The sequence below is a fragment of the Stomoxys calcitrans genome, chromosome 2 (assembly GCF_963082655.1).
Source record: "Stomoxys calcitrans chromosome 2, idStoCalc2.1, whole genome shotgun sequence".
Taxonomy (NCBI): Eukaryota; Metazoa; Arthropoda; class Insecta; order Diptera; family Muscidae; genus Stomoxys; species Stomoxys calcitrans.
The window spans coordinates 221,295,551-221,312,126 of record NC_081553.1 but is presented as its reverse complement, the minus strand read 5'-3'; the positions used below and the strand labels follow the sequence as shown (position 1 = coordinate 221,312,126).

General features: G+C 37.3%; 3 protein-coding genes across 3 annotated transcripts; 1 reads left to right on the top strand and 2 right to left on the bottom strand.

Moving 5' to 3' along the window:
* Window positions 1–5,305: 5,305 nt before the first annotated feature.
* LOC106088306 (E3 ubiquitin-protein ligase Iruka) lies at window positions 5,306–7,453 on the bottom strand. The gene is made up of 2 exons (XM_013253756.2): window positions 7,130–7,453; window positions 5,306–7,065 (listed from the first exon to the last, which is right to left on the bottom strand). Exon 2 carries the CDS (start codon window positions 6,916–6,918, stop codon window positions 5,866–5,868), a length of 1,053 nt encoding a protein of 350 aa, XP_013109210.1. The 5' UTR covers window positions 6,919–7,065; window positions 7,130–7,453; the 3' UTR covers window positions 5,306–5,865.
* Window positions 7,454–8,927: 1,474 nt separating this feature from the next.
* LOC106088304 (proteasome subunit beta type-3) lies at window positions 8,928–9,837 on the top strand. The gene has a single exon (XM_013253754.2). The coding sequence runs from the start codon at window positions 9,056–9,058 to the stop codon at window positions 9,671–9,673; it is 618 nt and encodes a 205-aa protein (XP_013109208.1). The 5' UTR covers window positions 8,928–9,055; the 3' UTR covers window positions 9,674–9,837.
* Window positions 9,838–10,340: 503 nt separating this feature from the next.
* On the bottom strand, window positions 10,341–11,724 carry LOC106088303 (MYG1 protein). Its single transcript, XM_013253750.2, has 3 exons — window positions 11,632–11,724; window positions 11,223–11,568; window positions 10,341–11,162 (listed from the first exon to the last, which is right to left on the bottom strand). The coding sequence occupies exons 1-3, from the start codon at window positions 11,696–11,698 to the stop codon at window positions 10,421–10,423; spliced, it is 1,155 nt and encodes a 384-aa protein (XP_013109204.1). The 5' UTR covers window positions 11,699–11,724; the 3' UTR covers window positions 10,341–10,420.
* Between the last annotated feature and the right edge of the window lie 4,852 nt (window positions 11,725–16,576).

Sequence of the window (16,576 nt, the reverse complement as noted above, 5' to 3'; positions counted from 1 at the left end):
GAAAACTAAGCTTTCCTTGTAGTGGTTGAGCATTATGAGAAGTCGGGATTTTATTGCTTTATGTGTAGACCAATAAGGGTCCTGTTTTTGCACCAAGTGCTGATTTATGACTTACACATTGACAAATTGTAGTGGCTTGGGTTGAGGAGGCATGTATGTCACAATATTTCCAGCCCGGCTGAGAGACATGTTGGCATTATTCTTTGATAGGTCAAGACCCACAGCGTTCGGCTAATATGTGTTGTGATGGCGTGAAAGGCAGTCGTCGATTGGCATTTTACAAAATCCATTACCATAATCAGCCCTTGGATATTGTCCAAAAAGGCTCAGGAGTTGTAGTGCCTCTAGTTCCTTAGCTACTGGCGAAACCAGTGAAATGTCGAATCCTTTGCTGGTTTTAGTGAAGAGTTCACTCTGTAGATTATATGAATAGTATAAGTTGTGAAGAAAGACAAAACTAAGCAGACAAAAAATCCAATACCTTGATATAAAAAAATTTAAAATTGTCCCAAAAGTGAAGCAAAATAAATTTTTTAAACTTCTTTTCAGATAGAGTAAAATTGCGCAAAGGAATGGCAAGATTATTCCATGATCTCGCTGTAAAAAAATGTATGACTTTTCAAAAAGTAAAAAATTAACCGGAGAAATAATTATTTGATCGATCTAGAAAATAAGAATTTTGAAAAAAGATCATTGGGCTAGTACTTAGTGGTGATCTTATAGAAAAACGTTAACTTGTTATCAGTAGCTATGGATTCTATGTACGTTTAAACTGTTAAGTAATTTCTATTTATTTTTTTTTATTGTTATTTGGAAGTAGTTATGATGTCTTTGTATGTAAAAATTGTAATTCTTAAATGGGCCGAAAGGCTTCGATTACATGCAGGATTCAGATGGCGAATCAATTAAAGGTGGTCTCATTTGTACAACAACCACACATCATGCAATCCACCATCAAGCTGATCGTCGTTCTACCAACGCCAACACACGCATACGTGAGCGTACATGAGCAGAAAATTTGCGAGAGAGAAGATAACAACAACAGAATGGCCGGCTGTTAACAGCTGCTCGCGTGAGATTAACTTATTCAACTTATTCACTAATAGAAGGTTAGGTCACAAGCAAAAACATAAAGTGGATAGGCCCCTTGAACATCACTAGGTTGTCAAATCTGCTGATTGAAAATGCAAATAAAGAAAGAATATTAAAAAAGAACAAGTTGATATCTTGAATCCAAGTAACGCCAAAAATTAAAAAAAAAATAGGGAAATTATCAAATTGTGAAAAAAATTAGGATTACATGTAAATAAATAAATCTTAAATCTTACGTAAAAATACACAGTTCTCAAATGAGCAGCCGAAAAACTCCATAACTCCGTACTCGTCTTTTGGTAAATCCAAATTCTTTATCATCAGTGTAGATATTTCGTCGCGCCTCAGCTCTTTGGACGACTTGGCGTTGTGGATGACGTCTGGTTGTTCATTGGCTCGAAGACTAGGAATTAAACGTTCGAAGACCAGGAATCGAACGAATTGTTGTTTGTGTCCGAGCCGATAAACAACAATCACAATTTGCCGTGGACGAAGTTAAAAATGCCATCCGCAGCGCTAAATCGTTCAAGACACTGAACCCAGACGTAATCTCGATACTGTTGCCGAAGAATTTGGATGTACCAAGAGTAGAGTACAAAATACAGATACCCAACTTGTCTCGCAGCATTCTCATATGTTAGTTCCCGATGTCTGGAAAATAGGTAAAGGGATCCCACTACTGAGGGTCAGAGGCCACCGTAGGGCAAAGGTTAGCATGTCCGCCTATGACGCTGAACGCCTTTTTTAGCGGTGTTTATTCCGTACTAATGCGGCGACATTTTTGAAGTACTAAGCTTTGTAGATACTTCTTCCCCAAAAAGTTGGGGCACTGTGGTTTAGCCGTTCGGATTCGTTTATAAGATGGAGGAATCTCATCGTTGAGCTTAAAGTTGAATCGGACAGCACTCATTGAATGTGAGAAGTTTGCCCCGTAAATAAAAATATTTTCAATAAAACGAAAAAATTACGCGATTTTTTAAAACATTTTTCGCCTGCGGCGCTTTTTGGCAATATATTCAAAAGAATTAAAAATTTTTTCAAAAAATCGCGACAATTTTTAAACTATTTTTGCCTGCGGCATTTTGTGACAAAAATCTTTTTCTGAATATTTTATGACCATTTTTCCAAGGAAAGTGGATTTTAATTACTTTGCATAAAAAACACCTAATTTCAAAACTAGTAACCCTATCGTCCTATTTTTATTCCTCCACCATAGATTGGGGGTATACTAACATCGCCATGCCGTTTGTAATACATCGAAGTTTTGGTCTAAGACCGCATCAAGTGTATGTATTCTTGATCGCAATGGCATTTAAATTGTGTGAAATTTTGCACACATACTTCCTCTCAGTGTAGGTTGGTTGGAATTGTAAATGGGCCATGTCGGTCCATGTTTTGATATAGCTGCCATATAAACCGATCTTGGATTTTGACTTCTTGAGCCTCAAGACGGCGCAATTCTTATCGTGTTTGGCTAAAATTGACCTTGAACATGCTTGCCAAATATGGTCTTAATGGGTCAATAATTTGATATAGCTTTCATATAAACCAATTTCCCGATATTACTTATTGAGCTCATATAGGGCGTAATTCTTATCCGATTTAACTGCAATATGGACAATGGACAATGAACTCTACTATGGTTTCCAGCATCGAAACCAAGTATGATCCGAATCGGTCTATAGCCTGATATGACCCCAAAGCACAACAATTTTTATCCATTATCCTTTATTTGTCTATAAAGAGATACTGGACAAAGAACCTGACAAATGAGATCCATGATGGATGGTAAATTAAATTCGGCCCTTCCGGACTTAGTACGCTTTTATTTGCCTTTCTAATAATAAAGAAACAATAAAAAGCAAAACAACACTAAAACGATTTCAGAAATTTCAATCCCAAGAATTATCAGAAAATTTTTTGTTTGAATTTTTGAACCATAAAAAATTCATGACTTTTGACAAGTTAATTTTTTTTATTTATTCGTCGTTAATGAATTAAGAAAAAATCCTCTCAGATGAAGATTGTCACAATATTAATTAATGGTTTAAAATTAAAATTTAAAAAAATTTAATTTAAGAGCACAACTTCACATCATTCAGATAACAGGAGTTAATGCGGTTGGAGTTTTAAGTAAAAGTCCTTACTAATCTCTAAGTAAGTCTTAAACCTTTATATAAATAAAAATGAGCTTAAGGCCCTGTGCATGTACGAAAATATGTGCAACAGTGTGTGTGTATTTGCCCACCACTGCTTAAGATAGAAATAAAATTTTTTTGTTTGAAAAATTTTTATAGAAATTTTGTCTTTAGGCAAAATTTCTTAAAAATCTTGCCGTTAGACACCTTTTTTTTCGCCTTTACACAATTTTATACTCACCAACGAAGGATGGGGGTATATTCATTTTTGTCATTCCGTTTACAACACATTGAAATATCCATTTCCACCCCTATATATATTCTTGATCAGCGTAAACATCTAAGACGATCTAGCCATGTCCGTCCGTCTGGCTGTTGAAATCACGCTACAGTCTTTTAAAATAGCGATGTTGCGCTGAAACTTTGCATAGATTCTTTTTTTGTCCATAAGCAGGTTAAGTTCGAAGATGGGCTATATCGGACTTCATTTTGATATAGCCCCCATATAGACCGATCCGCCGATTTAGGGTCTTAGGCCCATAAAAGCCACATTTATTATCCGAGTTTGCTGAAATTTGGGACAGTGAGTTGTGTTAGGCCCTTCAATATCCTTCTTCAGTTTGGCCCAGATCGGTCCCCATTTAGACATAGCTGCCATGTAGACCGATCTTTCGATTTAAGGTTATGGGCCCATAAAAGGCACATGTATTGTCCGATTTCGCCGAAATTTGGGACAGTGAGTTTTGTTAGACCCTTCGACATCCTTCTTCAATTTGGTCTAGATCGGTCCAGATTTGAATGTAGCTGCCATATAGACTGATCTCTTGTTTTAAGGCTTTGAGCCCATAAAAGGCGCATTTATTGTCCGATGTCGCCGAAATTTAGGACAGTGAGTTGTGATAATGCTCTTCGACATCCTTCAACTTTGCTAAGATCAGTCTGGATTTGGATATAGCAGCCATATGGACCGATCTCTCGATTTAAGGTTTTGGACCCATAAAAGGCGCATTTATTGTCCAATGTCGCCGAAATTTGGGACAGTAAGTTAAGTTAGGCCCTTCGACATTCTTCTTTAATTTGGCTTTTCGACATCCGTGTCGTATATGGTTCAGATCAGTTTATTTTTTATGTATATAGCTACTAAAAAGACAAATATTTTTTTTAATGAAACAATGACTTGTACTTATTAGTATTTGGTCCAAATCGGATCATCTTTCTATATAGCTGCTATGAGGCATAAGGTATGCAATTTTCGCAGGACTTTGACGAAAGTGGTTTACATATATAACCGAGGTGCTGGATATCCAAAGTTCGGCCCGGCCGAACTTGACGCCTTTTTACTTGTTTTATGGTTGTATTTTTATGGGCATCTACTTGCCACGTTAGAAATGATTTTAGGAAATCAATGTTTCTTTTTCTGGAAACAAGTTGTTTTTTTGTTGGGATGATGTTTCTTTAGCCTCTTCTGGAGCCTGGTCACTAAGAAAAACAATATTTTTGCTGACGATTTTTATTGCATTTAAGAACACAGGAATGGTACAGCAGCAATTAAATAAGGTTGTGTATTACAAAATTTGAATAAAGGACTTCGCAATCGGTTGTTATTTGAAGCCAATTCCGTTCAGAATAGCCTCGATGTGTTTATCTATTGCTTGGACTGCTTGAAAGTTAATCCCCAATGAAACGCACTTTTGGTATTAAGTGGTTATCGCTAGCATATACGAAAAGTATAACGAAGACCAATACGGATTTCCCATGTAATGGCTGATACCATGTTCGTTTTTCACAGTTGAAAACACATGTTTTTCCAGATTACTTTTTTGAAACACTAAAAAATCTCAATAATAACATAATACTTTTATTACAATTATTTCATAAGTAATGGAGAAATGCCCAACTGAATGAAGTCAGCAAGTTTTTTGCTACAAAATCTATTATCTAAAAAAAAGTAATTACGAAAAAATTTCGCGGAAAAGCGAATATAGTGCCAGCCATAACATTGATTGTTACTTAAAATTTCGAAATTCATTCGATCATAGAGAAATTTGAGTAAATATAAAAGGAAGAATAACATATTAACACTTGTTTCATTATATTTTGTAACGGTTAAAATATTTGATGTAAAAAAAATTTAATTAAGACTTTACACGTTTTTAGATAGATGGATAGATTTTAAAATTACAAGTTTATTCCTTCAAATTAACAAAAAAAAAAAAACAAAAAATAACGTAGAAGTTCTGAATTTAGTATCGAAATTTAAGAACTTACTCGTAGTAGTTATATAAATTAGTGTAAATAATAAGTTATTTTAATTGCTACAGTAATTCTCCTGTAAACATTGAGAGCTTTCTAATTTATCGTCGGTAGTTGTTAAATTTTTTAGGCGCGCAAGGGCTTGTTCAAACATACATTGCTATTTAATATTCTTTCCTTCGTCTCCTTTTTTCAATATATTTCATTTCATCTTCTAGAAGTCGATCCCTAGTTTTATAACAAGGCCAATTTTATGTTGAAAAAAAACTTGCATTATTTCATTTAAATATGGTTTTTGTTTTTTTTTTTATATAATTTTCATCATTGTTTCTTCATCATTTATCATCTTGTTGTAGTGCTCTAATTCTAAAATAACTATGATTTAATCCAAATCAACACTGTCCATTCTCTCGAATCCAAATATATTGTCGGAAGGAGGATTTGAGCGTTGCTGCTGCTGTTGTTGTTGACTAGAACCACCTATTGCGCTGCTGCTGGTGCCGGGCTGCTGTTGAGGATTATTGCCCGTTGCATTTTGTTGATGTATGGGACATACGGATGAGGCAACACCCGTCGCCGCCGCCGCCGCTACAGATGAGGAGGAAGCTTGAGCCTCGTCTATATCCATATGCACATCATTGTCATCATCTTCTTCGCCATTTAATGATTTACGGCAGATGGGGCAGGTGCCATGCAAATTTAACCATGGCACAATGCATTCCTCGTGATAGACATGTGAGCAGGCTAGTTTACGTACTAATTCTTGAATTTTGAAATCTTCCCAGCATACGGAACATTGTAGTTTACGTTCGACTTCTTCGGCTGTTATCTCTACCTTTGGGATCTCTTCGATTTTATCTTTGGCCAATGGTGGGGGGCCAGATGTTTCCATTTGATTTAATAGCTGAGTAACTATGGTATCAAGGCCCTCACGCCCCCAAGCATAGTCACCCAGATTGCCCATAAACAAAAATTGGGAATTGTCGAAAGGATTTATTTCACCATCAGCACCAGCTCCACCCACAGATATCGATTGCAGAAAATCCAGCAAAACATTATCTAGACCCAGGCTTTGGGGCCTCACTCGTCCACCCCCGGTAGCCACAGTGGGCCCCAGAGAAACTATGCCACGCGGCTGGCGAGGCAAGCCGCTGCCAGGATTTATGTTGATTTCCAAATTAGGGCCATTGCGTGAGGCCAGCAAGTTGGCTATTTGTCCTCTCAAAGTTTCCAATTGTTGTTCTTCATTGAATCCCGTATTGCTACCGGAACTTCCAGTACTGGGCGCTGCTGCTGCTGGAAGTAGTTCTTCGACAAATCCCCCAGAGCATATGGGGCATATGAAGTCGGTGTTGGGATTGATTTCCTTATCGCATTTATGGCAATAAAAACGAGGAGGCGCTGGTGGCCGTTCCTCTACCACAGCCTCGGCCATATTCTTCCTTACTTTAGTGAAGAAGTTAACCGGCTCGTTTCGCAAATTTTCCGAATTTTCACACGCCTGAGTGGGGGGTCGTTTTGATGGTTCGTTTATTATAATTCTCTCCTTGCTTTAGTAGATTCTTCGTCTGTGTTTTATGTACTTAATAAAGAAGATTAAAATTAGTTTTTTCTATAGACTATTGTAGTTGTCTGGTGTTCTTTACCCTTTGACTGACGTATATAGTTTTAGCTTGAACAATTGAAACCACTCACTCACTCACTGTTTCTATAGTTGCATACAGCAGTCACTTGTCTTGTCTGACACTATAGAATCTTGCTGATACTGCTTGCAAATACTACCCTTGCGTGTTGCATACGATTCTTTACCAAAAATGGTTTTGGGCATTGATTGTTTTGCTAGGTTAATTTTTTATTTTTATAGAATTATAAGTAGTTTTTACAATTTTTCCTCAATATGCAAACCCCGAATTTTATTTTATTTCGCAAATTTAGTCGGGAGAGGTGCAGCAATTCACCAAGAACGGAGAACTAATGTCACATTCGGCCAAGAAAAAATTAGTCATACAAACGCAACGTATCATCTGTTTCTTATTGAAGTTGCTGTTAACGTATCGTGTGTGTGGCATTTGCCGTGTGTTATCATGGTTGAACTTGGCAAAAGTATACAAGGTAAAGTCAAAGCACAGCTGATGGAATTTTCCAATTCCAGAGTTGTTTCGTAATTCCACTAGAACGCAGGCGGATTAAATAAGGTGGGCTCACGCGAACAGCTGGCGGAACATACTGCCGGAGTTTGAAACAGGAGATTGACGCTGCATCTTAACGTCTTTTGCCATCAGCACCAACAAATCTGGAAAATCGCAAAGCGATCTGGATGGTTCAACGGTAGGAACGTTTAAGTGGGTCTGATGGCAGACTGCCACTTAAACCAAATCAAACACCGGCATTCACAAAATTTTATACAGCTTTAAGCGCAGTACACATTGACATCATAAACGAAATTTTCGTTACCGACACCGTTATCAAAATGTTCGCTTACATGTAAGCCGGGATTCATTGAATAAGGTTAAGCCAAGCGATCAGCCTACATACATTTTTTTTTTAATTTTTGGCTGTAATTGCCATAGAGGATTTCAACTTTTTCTTTTTACACACATTCTTTGTTTATGTTTTCTCCTATTTGACATTTTCAATCGGCAGATCTGACATCTTTCATGATGTTCATGGTTTTCCACTTAGGGTTTTCACTTTCCACTTTAGGTTTTCACAAGTGACCTAACCTTATATTAGTGAATCCTGCAGGTACGCAGATCAAATGAAGTTTTTTTTCGCGTTACAGGGTGACAAAGTCGTTGAATAATTTTTTTCTTGCAATTACGAATGAACGAATGAAAATGTATGTTTTGATAGGCCCATACAACATGAAATTGAGTTGTTTGCAAATAAAAACAATTAATTTTAGCACATATATGCTCTGTTAAGCTGAGTATTCTGTTCAGTTTTTTGAGCGGGATGCTTTCAAACTCCAGATAAAAAAAAAAAACGTCGGCGAAACGTTGGCTGAAAATCGGCGGAAAAGTGGTACTCTGTTTATAGTGAGTGAAATGGCAGAAAACTGTTCTTTATTTATTTGAGAAATAATATATAAAAAAGAGAAAACAATAAGTGCAGGTAAAGAAACGTGTTTTGGTATGAAAACAAAAACATTTGATTGTTGTTTAATTTCGCTTGCAAAACAATTACAAATTCCAGCGGCTATTCCGAAAGCAAAATAGAATACCCTTACCCAAAAATTATTAAAATTCGGCCGAAATTATAAATCGATGTTTGTATAATAAATGTAGCAGATTAAACAAACTACATAAATGTCGACTGCAACCGAAAATGTTACTAAGGGTGCATACCCAGCAATAAATAGAATATATTTTTGTAAAAGAAAAACACAGTATCTCAATTTGACAGAGTTGCTTAAAAATAGTAGGAGACAACTGTCATAACCTTGCATAAAGGCAACCCTTGTGAAACAAAAAGTCATCGTCTTTGGAACATTGCAAAGCGGTATTTGTTTTGCTGAAAATAACGCAAATCATTGAAATTATTACAATTTATAACTACAAAGCTTCAAAAATATGTCAATCTTGGCTTACAATGGTGGTTGCGTTGTAGCAATGCGCGGTAAGGAATGTGTGGCCATTGCCACTGATCGTCGTTTTGGTGTCCAGGCTCAAACATTGGCGACAGATTTTGAAAAAGTGTTCCAATTCAATCCTCGCATGTTCTTGGGCCTTGTTGGCTTACAAACTGATATCCTCACAGTACGAGATCGTCTTATGTTCCGCAAAAACCTATACGAGACTCGCGAAAATCGTGAAATGCAACCAGCCACATTTGCTGCTATGCTAACAAGCTTTTTGTACGAGCATCGCTTCGGGCCGTATTTCGTTGAGCCCGTCATAGCTGGTCTCGATCCAAAAACTTTAGAACCTTTCATTTGTAACATGGATTTAATCGGTTGCCCAAATGTACCCGATGATTTTGTTGTGGCAGGCACTTGTGGTGAGCAACTGTATGGTATGTGTGAAACCTTATGGAAACCGGATTTGGAACCCAACCAGTTGTTCGAAGTTATATCACAAGCCATGACCAATGCGTTCGATCGTGATGCCATAAGCGGTTGGGGTGCCACTGTGCATATTATTGAAAAGGACAAGATTACCGTGAAAACCCTGAAGACTCGCATGGATTAAGTAGTTCCCTATGTAGCAGATGAATATTATTTTTATGTATTACTGCTGTTTATATATAATTTTGTAATTAATTCTCTTAAGCAGAGGTCTAGAATTGTCCAATTAATAAACTAAAATGAAAATAAATTTTGTTTTAAACAGAAAGAGGAAATTTTTAAAAATGATTGTACCTATTTAAATTCCAAAATACTGTTCTATTAATTTAATGCGGAAAAAAAAATACTGCATTACATGACTATTATTATCAATTGAAGATGCAAACATTTTAATCTTGATGTTTTCGAGTTAAATTTTGCATTTCCTCTTTACTAGATTCGGGTATACTGGTTATTCCGTGCGTAACGATGGTCTTAATAGTCGATCGAGCCATGTTCGTCGGTCGGAATAGCGTTGGTATTGGCTTGAGCCGTTTAAAGCCTACATTTTGCCAATTTGCCCTCAAAGATCGCAGCACTTGAACATCGTTCTAAATATTGAATGGAACTAACAACACAAGATCATGGGTATGACTTTGATTTCATGGTTTTCTCGGCTGGCAACGCAACTATAGCTGAGTTGCAAACCATAAGATAAAAAATGGGTTGCAAATGGATATAGCTTCTTATGAACAGAATGTATTGTTTGACCACCGATTCCTAATATAATATAAAAAAATATTTTTATACGCTTTGTTAAACTTTGAAATATTGCCTTATTTATTTAAGTCTTATGTGTAGTTTACAATAATTACCTTTTTGTTCTATAATTTCAATATTCTACACTCTTAATCGCCAATGCTTTAGCTGCTTCTTTGGTCTTAGCACCAGCAATAAAACCATTATGGTGGACAAATATTAAATCGTCGATTCCAACTAGTTTAGAAAGTTCTTCATCTCGCAAACCTCTCCAAGGTTCAGGCAAAAACTTCCGTCCCAGAAAGCTGTCTGGTGTGACAGGGACTCCTGCGACTCTCCAACTGCCAGATGCATCAGTAAAAATAACCAGTTTAATTACACCAACGACATCGTTTTCCTTTTCTAATTCAAATAAATGTTGCTTCCATGGACAAAACCTTGGCAACAGTAAAATCTCTCCTGTTTTGTAAACGGATTTGGCAGATAATAAAGCTTCGCGTACATATTCTCTGCCTTTTATCCAGGAGCCCCCAATGCTTAAAACATTATCTACAAATTCTTTTCCAACATATTGCATAGCCTCCTGAAACCTTTCATCAACATTAATGTTGGTGCCCTCCTCCTCCCAAGAGGGATTGAACTTATTCACTCTACTGGAGAGCCCAGTGGAGATTTTATATAACGGCTCTATGCCTTCTGGACACATTGGCACACCATTGTCAATGGCATCGATTTCGGTAATAAAATTACGATAGATTTGAACATAGGTTAATCTTAGGTTTTCAGGATTCAATGATATATTAGCGTGCCTTTTTAGAATTTCGTCAACTACACGCTCACCATAAAAGCAATAGACCAATCCGGCGCTACTTAACCTAGGCAAAAAAATATATGAATCAAGGGGTGTTAGAAGTTAATAAAATCATTTATCTTACCTTATTGAATTAAATTGTTCACCAAATTCGGGACGCAAAGAACTGAGCGTTGCTTGAAATGATTTCTGATGATGATCATACCATTTCTTTTCATGGTCAAACTCATCACCCACGTCAATGATTATGTCGCATATCTCTTGTAATTCTGTACGATTGCGAGAACGGAATATTTCGGCGTTACTGTACTCGGGCAATTGTTTCAACATAAAACATGCCAACACTTCATCACAATGAAATTGGCCACTATGTGTTCCAATACAAAGTGGCTGTCCCTCGGTGCGTTGACGTTTTGGACTGGAGACTGTAGGAGGGGACATTTTATATGCGCTAATGTTTAAATGGTGTGCTTAAAACGACAAATAATGAGTTAGCCGGCCTACTAGTTTTTAGAAAACGAAGACTTTATTACCTGGTGTGCTGCCAAAACTCGCTAATGTGCCAAAGAGCGGTAAAATTAATCTGCCTATTCTATTCATATCCGCCAAAACAGTCAATAAACTATGTACAGTTAGTCAGAAGACGTATTCTAAGCGTTAGTGATTATTGTTTATGTGAAGTAGTAAATTACGTAGCAAACATTTGTGAGTCAACAAATAAAAGAGTGCTCAGTTTGGTTTGGCCGATTCCTAAACTGCTCACAACGGCAGAAACTAAAAACCATGGATTTTTCATATATGTATTTGTAGATGTCAAATCGAGAGATCGGGTTATATGGGTTGTTGTTGTTGTAGCAGTTTATTGTGTTCTATCTTTCGTCTGCTTGATTGCGTTGAGTGTCAAGACCCAGGAACTCTGCGGCTACGATGGGGTGCGTCCACAGGGATCTGGGTCTGGCCGGGCAGTTAATCAGGTGACGTGTATTGTGCGGTCCCTGGTTACAATCGGGATAACATCTTGCACGTCGTCATCAATCCTAGCTCTGTAGGAATTGAGGTGGCTGCATCTGCCGAAACATAATTGAGCCAGAACTACTCTGGTTTGCCGGGGAAGGTCGATTTCTTCAGGTGCAATGGGTAGCGGTCATTCTCCAAGGACTACATTCACCCGGTAGCCAATTACCGCATCTGCTACCGTGTCTCCATGAATGTTGTTTAGACCTGCTTGATATGCCGCTTGATCTAGAGGTTCTCTCTTGTCACGCTCTAGATCATGTAGATCTACCTTAAGGCTTCTGGGCGGTGGATATCTATCCACAAGATGATGATTTGGAAGGTCTCTGCGATAACAGCCCAAAAGGCATTGCTTAGACAGCATGTAGTTATGTCTTCGGACTGGTAGGATCTTTGTCTCCTGATGGAGGTGTCCCACATGAGAACTGAGGAGGCAGCCCGTCGCAGTTCGGAGGGCGGCATTCTGACAGATCTGAATATTATTCCACTGCATGCCACAAAGTTGAGAAGACCACACTGGTGCTGCATAACTTACCACAGACCGGCCAATTGCTTTGTACGTGGTCAACAAGGTTTCTATGTCTGCACCCCAAGTGCTACCAGCAAGTGACTTGAGGACCTTGTTTCTACTTTTGACTTTATCGCAGATTGCTGTGGCATGTGGAGAGAATGTGTAAGAGCTGTCAAATGTGACGCCAAGTATTTTGGGACACTTGATGGTCGGAATCATTTCTCCATGGACCATCACAGTCAGCTCAGTATTCACCTCTCGCGCTTTTGTAGTGAACAATGTGGTTGAAGATTTTGTGGCGGATATCTTCAGATTTCTTGCAGCGAAATATGAGGCAAGATCGTTGAGGTAGACGCTCAACCTATCGTAGATGTCATCAATGGGTGGGGGCCTGATGCCATGATTGTACAAGCGTCCGCATATGATACGATCTCTATGCCATTTGGAGGGGGTGGAATGGAGGATAGGTAGAAGTTAAACAGTGCCGGAGATATCACACCACCTTGGGGAACTCCCTGTTTCACTCCACGGTGCGTTGATGGCATGCAAAGCAGTTGTTGTGCTATACAGTCTTCGAAACCCATGTTGATGCTCGGCGAATAGAAATTCTCCTACGAGACTCGGGAGGAGTAATGCCTCAAGCATCTTTGCTACTGGTGAGAAAACGGAGATTGGTCTGTACGACTCCCCCAAACTCGGGTCGTTTCCAGGCTTCAGTAGCGGGATCACTCTGTTCATTTTCCAGACATCAGCAACTATAAGAGTGTTCAAAGACAGGTTGAGGACAATAGTAAGATACTCAACTCCAGGTAAATCCAGATTCTTTAACATCAACGTAGAGATTCAGTCGGGGCCCATCGGCTTGGATGATTTGGCGCCACGGATGACATTTGTAACTTCGCCCACGATAAATTGTGATAGCTGTCCATCGGCTCGGAGACCACGGATATGACGAATGGCTTTCCTTGCCTTGTCACTCTCGGGATGCACAATATATTGACGGTTGAACAACCTGGCGCATCAGTCACGGTTACTTCACCAAAAGTGACTGAGGTCCTGTCATCCCGTCTACCGGGGTTCGCGAGTGACTTAACAGTAGACCACAGCTAGCCTAAGCCAGTGCCCAGCGTAACCGTTGGAAATGTTCAAAGAGTGGCACAAAAAGTGTCATTTTTATTTTTAAAAAGTGGCACAGAAAGTGGCACATTTTTTGAGTTTTTATTAAAAAAACAAACAAAAAAACTAGAAGTAGCCAAAACAAAAGCATACAATAAACGTTCTGGTTTTTACATAAATAACATAAAAAAACTTATTTAAATTGATCCAAAATTTGGCACAATATTTTTCATAAAAAGCAAAAATGAAATGTGTATAACAAAAACGAACAATTCAGTTCTTTTATAAATATTATAAAAAGGTGTAAAAAAGATAAGTTCGGTCAATCCGAATCTTAGATTTTGTAACCAAAAATTTTAAATTTTTCGAAAAATTCAACATTTATATGCGATTTGTTGGACGACAAACAATAGACAATCACTACATAGTTGTATTTTTGAACAAGTGGCACAAATAGATGGAAGAGTGTCGCAAAAATGTTAAAATATCGCATTTAGTATCAAAATAAAAAAAGTGGCATCGTCCAAAAAAGTGTCAAATTTGATACTAAAGCGGACAACGGCTACGCTGGTGCTAATGACACTACTTCTTAATTGTACCATGACTACCTGGTGTGCTGCCAAAACTCGCTAATGTGCCAAAAAGTTGTAAAATTAATCCGCCTATTCTATTCATATCCACCAACACTGTCAATACCAATGTACAGTTAGTCAGAAGACTTATTCTAAGCGTTAGCGATTATTATTTACGTGAAGTACTAAATTGCATTGGAAATATTTGTAAGCCAACAAATAAAAGCGTGCTCAGTTTGATTGGGCCGAATCCAACACGGAAAAAATAAAAATCGGTTTCAATCCCAAAATTAATTGATTTAATTAATTTTTTAATGGAAAAGCATTAATCACGAAAATGCTGATAACAAAAACAATTGGATCAATAAAAAATTTACTTCAAAATATTCGAATGTGATATTTAAATTTTTGCGAAAAACGAGCTGTATAGGATGTATAGGACGCACCATCGATTTCGATGCAACCTGATTCACATATGTGAAACTCCTGAAACACGAATTTGAGGTTTATGTTTGGGTGCATGATCACTCCTTTGAATCAAAACACCGCCGGGTTTTTTTTTCCAAAAATGGAACGGAAAATATTCTTTTCCGAATTGTAAAAGGAAGAGTAGCGAGGCAGTAAGTTTATGAATTACATGCATTAGGAAAGTGAACCCAACAGAAAAACATTGTTATAATTAGATAGATGCTAAGAAGCCGCTATGCTATTAACATGACATAGTTACCAGGTAGTGTACCGTAAACAGCTGAGTACAATTTTTTCTCGCGATGTGCACTATCTGTCAACGAGCTTTGGTTGTGTGTGAGTATTATAGTTAAGAACGATAATACACCCAAACAACGAAAAATGGCGCGAACTAGTAACATACACAAAATCAGAGTTGCACTAATCACTGATTTTGACAGATAGTGGACTCATAATTGATCATTAATAAGACTAGAATTGCGTCAAGATATTTGAAAAGGTGTGAGGGAGTTTTATATTATATATTTAAAGAGTATAAAAACTAAAGAATATTTATATAAACTGACAATCATAACAGTGCTGTTGGGTCTTAAAATGTTTCTGATTCCATTAAAAAAAAATTCTAAGAACTTGCTGCCTAGACCACTAAAATTTTTTGTCACTCGTTTTGTTCGCCAACTCAGCTGTTTTCCCTCTAGAAAATCAGTTGTTTTCAATGAATTGGCGAACGAATTGTGTGACAAAAAGAAACAAAAAAATGTTGTGGTCTTGATCGTTATTTTTTGAAATAAAAAAGCTGAAATTTTCAATCACCTTTTTTATATATAAAATTTTTTAAGATAATATTAAAACCAATAAGGAAGGGCAAAAGTCGGGCGGTGCCGACTGTATAATATATATATATATATATATATATATATATATATATATATATATATATATATATATATATATATATATATATATATATATATGTATATATATATATATATATATATATATATATATATATATATATATATATATATATATATATATAAACTTCACTTTTTGATTTTTTCTAATTTTTGGGTATTTACCCAGTGTTGGATATTTACCAAAGCTGCTTGCTTTGAAGAAAAACAAAATAATTACCGATACCTATAAACTTGACATGTCAAATTTTGAGAGCCCAAAAATTTCTCTGTTCAATCTTTTTTGAATCCATCATCAGCAAGGGCTGCCACCTCAGTGTACAGAACACTACTACTACAACAACAACATATTTGCGCTCGCAGTTTTTTGTCCCGTTATGATACCGACAGCTGTGCTGATCTACCTTTTACTTCCTTTAAGTAATAACCTCGTAAACTGCCAAATAGCCTGCTCATTCATTCCCCCTTATTCCGATATAGTCCGGCACTCAAGCGGTTCGTCACATCCTTAGAGAAGACGTTAATGTTTGTATGTATGTATTTCTTAAGCCGTGTGTGATACACATCCCAATAAACGCTAACAGTTATAAAGTCTGCGGACTTCTTTTTCAATGTTGCGAATATCCCCGGTCATTCAGGTGTTTTCTTCAGCTGATTTCCTTTCTCGAGGAGGAAAATCATTTTCGAAAGACCCCACTCTTGAAGTCGTAACCCTATTGACGTTTACATAAACGTCTTTAAAGTATCTTGCACCAGTCTTTTCCGGAGAAGTCTTCTGAATTTTTTACATTTGGGTTTCACCTTATCTCGGAAGCTTATCGGATTCGACGCTGGACGTGCTATTCTAAACCTAACGTAGAAGAAGAAGTGGTCCATGAACCTG

Bases quoted from the DNA above. Each gene is read 5' to 3' on its own strand.
- LOC106088306 (XM_013253756.2), bottom strand. From the start codon at position 6,918: ATGGCCGAGGCTGTGGTAGAGGAACGGCCACCAGCGCCTCCTCGTTTT.
- LOC106088304 (XM_013253754.2), top strand. From the start codon at position 9,056: ATGTCAATCTTGGCTTACAATGGTGGTTGCGTTGTAGCAATGCGCGGT.
- LOC106088303 (XM_013253750.2), bottom strand. From the start codon at position 11,698: ATGAATAGAATAGGCAGATTAATTTTACCGCTCTTTGGCACATTAGCG. The intron at 11,569-11,631 runs GTAATAAAGTCT...TGTCGTTTTAAG, and splicing joins GAGTTTTGGCAGCACACCAG to CACACCATTTAAACATTAGC. The intron at 11,163-11,222 runs GTAAGATAAATG...TTTTTTGCCTAG, and splicing joins GAACAATTTAATTCAATAAG to GTTAAGTAGCGCCGGATTGG.